Genomic DNA, 7173 nt, shown 5'->3' on the forward strand with positions numbered 1-7173 from the left:
AGCAGGTCTGACCATGGACTTAGCCCTGCTGGTTTCCTCAGGATTGTCCATAGCAGTCTGACCATGGACTTAGCCTGTGGTTACTTTCAGGCTTGTCCAATAGCAGTCTGACCTGATAGCCTGTGGTTACTTCAGGGCTTGTCCAATAGCAGTCTGACCCTGGACTTAGCCCTGGTTTCCTCAGGGCTTGTCCAATAGCAGTCTGACCCTGGACTTAGCCTCTGGTTTCCTCAGGGCTTGTCCAATAGCAGTCTGACCATGGACTTAGCCTCTGGTTATTCAGGGCTTGTCCAATAGCAGTCTGACCCTGGGACGTTAGCCGTCTCGTTACTTCAGGGCTTGTCCAATAGCAGTCTGACCTGACTTATCCCTGGTTTCCTCAGGGGAAGACTCCTATATAAAGGAACAACCAGAATGGTTTTCAGATAATCACCCCACACCCTTCAACATATTCTGAATATTATATTATACATTAATAACACATCAACACAAGTCGCAAAATCACAGTGTCATTGCATGGGGTCAACACAACCATTGATACACCCATAGAGGGCAGTGATACCACCACAATCATATCTACTGATGTTACAAGAGCCGGTTGGCTATGACCCTAATTCCACCACAACCTGTCACGCCCTGCCTAAATAAGTATTCCTTTGTTTCTTAATTTTTTAGTTAAGGTCAGGGTGTGACATGGGGAATGTATGTGTTTTTTGTTAGGGTCTAGGTGGTTGTAAGGTTTGGGGTTTTATAGAGTAGTTGGTTGTATGTTTAGTATATAGTCTAGCTGTGTCTATGGTGAGTGTAGGTATCTAGGAAAAGTCTATGGTTGCCGTGAATTGGGTCTCCAATTAGAGACAGCTGGTTATTGTTGTCTCTGATTGAGGAGCCCTATGTTAAGGGCAACCATAGCTTTAGCTGTTTGTGGGGAAATTGTCTATGTCGAAGTGTTTTTTGTCAGCACTGATTTTGTATAGCTTCACGGTCGTCTGTTCTGTTTGTGGTGTTTGTTTTTTTCCTTCTTTAAAATGAAGAAGAATGGTATTTCACGCGCTGCGCCTTGTCGTCTCTCTTCCACACGATCGTGACACAACCACAATTTCACACAGAGCAACCATTCACCCTAGCACAGAGGCCGTGTCCTGGTGTGTGCTGCACCTGATTGATTACAAGCCCACTACAAACCAAGATTCCTCCTTCTTCCCCATCTTACCCAGAGTGCACTGCAGTATCAGCAAGCATACTTCCGTGTGAATAGAAAGACTCAACTTTTTTCCCCACCTTTACACGTTGTTGTGGCTGGCTCCACTGGCGCTGGCCTGGCACGCGGCCCTTGAGGCCCCTTCCGATCACGTAGCCCATGTTGCAGGAGAAGCTCACCACGTCATTCAGATGAAGCCGTTACCAATGGTCCGCCCGTAGATAGGCTGCCCGGGGCCACAGCTGATAGCTGGGGGAGAGAGAGAGAAATTACAAGATTAGTTTCAAATGAGCCCTGAAAGAGAGGGCGAGAGAGGGGATAGATAGAGAAAGGAGGTTCTGGTGCCACAAGAAAAGGGGCCAAACCAGTGAAGAACAAACACCATGTAAATACAACCCAGTATTTATGTATTACAGTTGAAGTCGGAAGTTTACAACAACTTAGTTGATAGTCATTAAAACTCATTTTCAAGCCACTCACAAATTCCTTCCCGTTAACAAACATTTTTAGGCAAGTCGCGTTAGGACATCTACTTTGTGGCATGACAACAAGTGATTTTCCTACAAATTGTTTACCACAAGATTATTTCATTATAATTCATTGTATCACATTCCAGTGGCGTCAGAAAGTGTACATACACTAAGTTAATGTGCCTTTAAACAGCTTGAAAATTCTCAGAAAATGATGTCATGGCTTTAGAAGCTTCTGATAGCGCTAATGACATCATTTGTCAATTGAGTGTACCGTGTGGATGTATTCAAGGCCACCTTCAAACTCATGCCTCTTGCTTGACATCATGGGAAAATCAAAAGAAATCACCAAGAGCCTCAGAAAAAAAAATGTAGACCTCCACAGTCTGATTCATCTTGGGAGCAATTTTCAATGCTGAAGGTACCATGTCATCATGTTTACAAACAATAGTACGCAAGTATAAACACCATGCGGACCACGCACTGTCATACCGCTCAGGAAGAGACGGTTTCTGCTCCTACAGAGGAACGTATTTGGTGTAAAAAGTGCAAATCAAGTCCCAGAACAAACAGCAAAAGATCTGGTGAAGAGCTGGAGGAAACAGTACAAAAGTTTCTATGAATCCACAGGAAAAACGATTTCTATATGACATAACCTGAAAGGCCGCTCAGCAAGGAAGAAGCCACTGCTCCAAAACCGCCATAAAAAAGCCAGACTACGGTTTACAAACTGCACATGGGGACAAAGATTGTACTTTTGGAGAATGTCCTCTGGTCAGATGAAAACAAAAATTAGAATTTGGCCATAATGACCATGCGTTTATGTTTGGAGGAAAAAGGGGAGCTTGCAAGCCAAAGAACCACCATCCCAACCGTTGAAGCACCGGGTCGGCAGCATCATGTTGTGCTTTTTGCTGCAGGAGGACAGGTCCCACTTCACAAAATAGATGGCATCACAAGGATGGAAAATTATGGGATATATTGGAAAGCAACAGTCTCAAGGACATCAGTTAGGAGTTTAAAAGCTTGGTCGCAAAATGGTCTTCCAAATGACAATGACCCCAAGCACACTCCAAAGTTGTGGCAAAATGGCATAAGGACAACAAGCAAGGTAACTGGAGTGGCCATCACAAAGCCCTTGACCTCAATCCTATAGAAACTTCTTGGGCAGAACTGAAAAAGCGTGTGCGAGCCAAAAGAGAGCTACAAAAATGATCCGTTAACACCAGCTCTGTCAGGAGAATGGGCCAAAATCACCCAATATATTGTGAACAAGCTGGGAAGGTACCCGAAACGTCTGACCAAGTTAAAAATGTAAAGGCAATGCTACCAAGTACTAATTGAGGTATGTGAATTCTGAGCCACTGGAATGTGATGAAAGAAATAAAAGCTGGAAAGAATAATTCTCTCTTCTATTATTCTGACATTTTCACATTCTTAAAATAAAGATGTTAAATCCTGACTGACCTAAAACAGGAATTTTTACTGGATTAAATGTCAAAATTGTGGAAACTGAGTTTAAATGTATTTGGCTAAGGTGTATGTAAACCTTCCAACTTCAACTGTATTTATTTTCCCCCTTTGTACTTTAAACTATGCACATAATATGACATTTGAAATGTCTTTATTCTTTTGGAACTTTTTGTGAGTGTAAATGTTTTAATGTAAATATGTTTTATGTTTATTTCACTTTTGTTTATTATCTATTTCATTTGCGGGCCAATGTAACATATGGGTTCCCATGCCAAGAACCGTACATTGAAATGAAGTGAATTCAAAGAGGAGAGAGAGAAGGAGAGGGGTAGAGGAGAGTTGAGACACAGAAGAGAGAGAGAGAATTTAACATTGAAATTGAAATTCCATTTGATTCCTACAGTATCTTAATGTACTGTATACAAAGGTAAATTGACATTACATAAGTGATCTTACGTGTATCTAATGTACTGTATAAAAGGGTAACATTGACCATTACATAGTGATTCTACTGTATCTAATTACTGATAAAAGGGTAAACATTGAATTACATAATGATTCAGTATGTAATGATAACAGGAAGGTCACTTTTAATTTAGAATCCACCAGGTAATTAGTCCACTGGGTGGCTCATTTGTTCACTGCAAAATACACCTATTGAGTTTGAGACCATAGATAGCTAGTCAGACCTTGAACAGGGAATTTGAACCAAAAAGAAACCATGAGCTTGGAATCAGCCTCAGCTCACATTCACTTTACTGTGCAATAGCTGACAAAACAGTCAGGCTTCCAATTAGATCTGCAATAGAAGCTGTGTGCTCGTTATCCTAACTAGGCGCTAGGGGCTAGACTATCACGTGTTCAGCCAGGATGTCTCAATCACAGAACATAGAATGAATAGACAAGACTCCCCATTCAAGTCATCATGTCTAGACTCTGTGTGACATTTTGAGTGGCTCATTCTTTTTAATTTTTCTATTTTATTTTTATGGGTCTCAGTCACCTCTGAACTGCATATCAGGGGGGCGGCGGGCGGCGGGCTGCGGGGGGCGGCGGGGGCGTGGGGGGGGGGGCGGGGGGGGAGAACAAACGGCAAAGAGCTGTTTTATTGCCCCATCCTGGACTATTTGCCCTAAATAGGTGTCATTCCCCATTTCAATCCTCTGGTCTAAACTCACACTGTCTAGTCTGGCCAGCTCTATCTGAATGCTAATCCCTAATGGGATGCGGCCATTTCATGCATGGCCCAAACCACATTAGTTGACTGGGCCTCAATTTGCAGCAATTTGCCGAGCGATGCAGAAGTGATGGCATAGTGCTCATAGTTGATTCCTCTCTATAGCCTCGGTGGAGCCATCGGAGTCCTTTCTCATCGTCGTGGAGGCATGGATCCTGGAAGGAGAAAAACTAGTTGTTATGGGGCCTTCTTGAATGGGCTATGGCGCCACTAGCCTAAGGGGATACTTGTAAGAGGGGCCTGACTGTGGGACTTTCATCAGGTGCGATGTTGGAGCCTGGGACTTATGAAATTCTAGATAATAAGACCAGAGATTGAGCCAGATATGAGAGACAAGAGGATGGACAGAGTACACAGAGGACAGAGGAGAAGGGAGAGAGAGGCAGAGAGATTAGGGATAGCAGAGAGACATTATAAAAGTCCAGTCCAGTACACAAACAACAAGTTGCGGATAAATTTGGCAATAATACAAATTTCCTTCAACAGGGCCATGGGCGTGAGACAGGATGCAGCTTAAGACCCCCACCTCTTCAACATATACGAGTTGAAATCGGAAGTTTACATACACTAGGTTGGATCATTAAATACTCATTTTCAACCACTCCACACAAAATGTTATTGTTAACAAACTATAGTTTTGCAAGTTCGGTTAGGACATCTACCCTTGTGCATGATACAAGTGATTTCCTACAATTGTTTATCCGGACAGTTATTTCACTCTATAATTCACGTATCACAATTCCGCAGTGGGTCAGAAGTTGACATACACTAAGTTTGACGTGCCTTTAAACAGCTTGGAAAATTCCAGGAAAATGATTCATGGCTTTAGAGCCTTCGTGATAGGTAACTTTGAACATCATTGCGAGTCAATTGGAGGTGTCACCTGTGGGATGTATTTCAAGGCCTACCTTCAAACTCAGTGCCTTGTGCTCTAACATTCATGCGAAAATCAAAAGGGAAATCAGCCAAACCTCAGAAAAAACATATTGTTAGACTCCACAAGTACTGGTTCATCCTTCGAGATTTCAAATGCCTGAACGGTGCGCCACGTTTCATCTGTACAAACAATAGTACGCAAGTATAAAAACCATGGGACCACGCAGCCATCATACGCTCAGGAAGGAGACGCGTCTGTCTCTAGAGATGAACTTACTTTAAGTTGCGAAAGGTACAAATCAATCCCACGAGACAGCAAAGGACCTTGTGAAGATGCTGGATTCCTCAGGGCTTGTCCAATAGCAGTCTGACCCTGGACTTAGCCTCTGGTTTCCTCAGGGCTTGTCCAATAGCAGTCTGACCATGGACTTAGCCTCTGGTTATTTCAGGGCTTGTCCAATAGCAGTCTGACCCTGGACTTAGCCTCTGGTTACTTCAGGGCTTGTCCAATAGCAGTCTGACCTGGACTTATCCCCTGGTTTCCTCAGGGGAAGACTCCTATATAAAGGAACAACCAGATGGTTTTCAGATAATCACCCCACACCCCTTCAACATATTCTGAATATTATATTATACATTAATAACACATCAAACACAAGGTCGCAAAATCACAGTGTCATGCATGGGGTCAACACAACCATTGATACACCCTATAGAGGTCAGTGATACCACCACAATCATATCTACTGATGTTCAAGAGGCCGTGTTGGCTATGACCCTAATTCACCACAACCTGTCACGCCCTGGCCTTAGTATTCTTTGTTTTCTTAATTATTTTAGTTAGGTCAGGGTGTGACATGGGGAATGTATGTGTTTTTTGTAGTGTCTAGGGTGGTTGTAAGGTTTAGGGGGTTTATTAGAGTAGTTGGGTTTATGTTTAGTATAGTAGTCTAGCTGTGTCTATGGTTGAGTGTAGGTATCTAGGAAAGTCTATGGTTGCCTGAATTGGGTCTCAATTAGAGACAGCTGGTTATTGTTGTCTCTGATTGGGAGCCATATTTAAGGCAACCATAGGCTTTAGCTGTTTGTGGGGAATTGTCTATGTCGAAGTGTTTTGTGTCAGCACTGATTTTTGTATAGCTTCACGGTCGTCTGTTCTGTTTGTTGGTTTGTTTTTTCCTTCTTTAAAATYAAAGAAGATGTACTTTCCACGCGCTGCGCCTTGGTCCGTCTCTCTTCCACACGATCGTGACACAACCACAATTCACACAGAGCAACCATTCACCCTACACAGAGGCCGTTGTCCTGGTGTGGTGCTGCTACCTGATTGATTACAAGCCCACTACAAACCAAGATTCCTCCTTCTTCCCCATCTTACCCAGAGTGCACTGCAGTGATCAGGCAAGCATACTCCGTGTGAATAGAAGACTCAACTTTTTTCCCCACCTTTACACGTTGGTGGTGGCTGGCTCCACTGGCGCGTGGCCTGGCACTGGGCCCTTGAGGGCCCCTCCATCACGTAGCCCATGTTGCAGGAGAAGCTCACCACGTCATTCAGATTGAAGCCGTTACCAATGGTCCGCCCGTAGATAGGGCTGCCCGGGTGTCCACAGCTGATAGCTGGGGGGAGAGAGAGAGAAATTACAAGATTATTTTCAAATGAGCCCTGGAAAGAGAGGGCGAGAGAGGGGGGGATAGATAGAGAAAGGAGGTTCTGTTGCCACAAGAAAAGGGCAACCAGTGAAGAACAAACACCATTGTAAATACAACCCATATTTATGTTTACAGTTGAAGTCGGAAGTTTACATACACTTAGGTTGTAGTCATTAAAACTCATTTTTCAACCACTCCACAAATTTCTTGTTAACAAACTATAGTTTAGGCAAGTCGGTTAGGACATCTACTTTGTGCATGAC

The 7173-nt window shown here is 43.4% G+C and overlaps 1 protein-coding gene across 1 annotated transcript in view; it reads right to left on the reverse strand.

Annotated features, from left to right (window-relative positions):
* Positions 1-7173, reverse strand: part of LOC111954788 (CUB and sushi domain-containing protein 3-like) — a 53054-nt gene that overhangs the window by 26028 nt on the left and 19853 nt on the right. The window contains exon 6 of the mRNA XM_023974701.3: positions 6704-6877. Within this exon, the coding sequence (XP_023830469.3) occupies positions 6704-6877 (174 nt within the window). The remainder of the gene's footprint in view (positions 1-6703; positions 6878-7173) is intronic.

Source organism: Salvelinus sp. IW2-2015, linkage group LG30 (assembly GCF_002910315.2).
Source record: "Salvelinus sp. IW2-2015 linkage group LG30, ASM291031v2, whole genome shotgun sequence".
In the NCBI taxonomy this organism is placed as follows: domain Eukaryota; kingdom Metazoa; phylum Chordata; class Actinopteri; order Salmoniformes; family Salmonidae; genus Salvelinus; species Salvelinus sp. IW2-2015.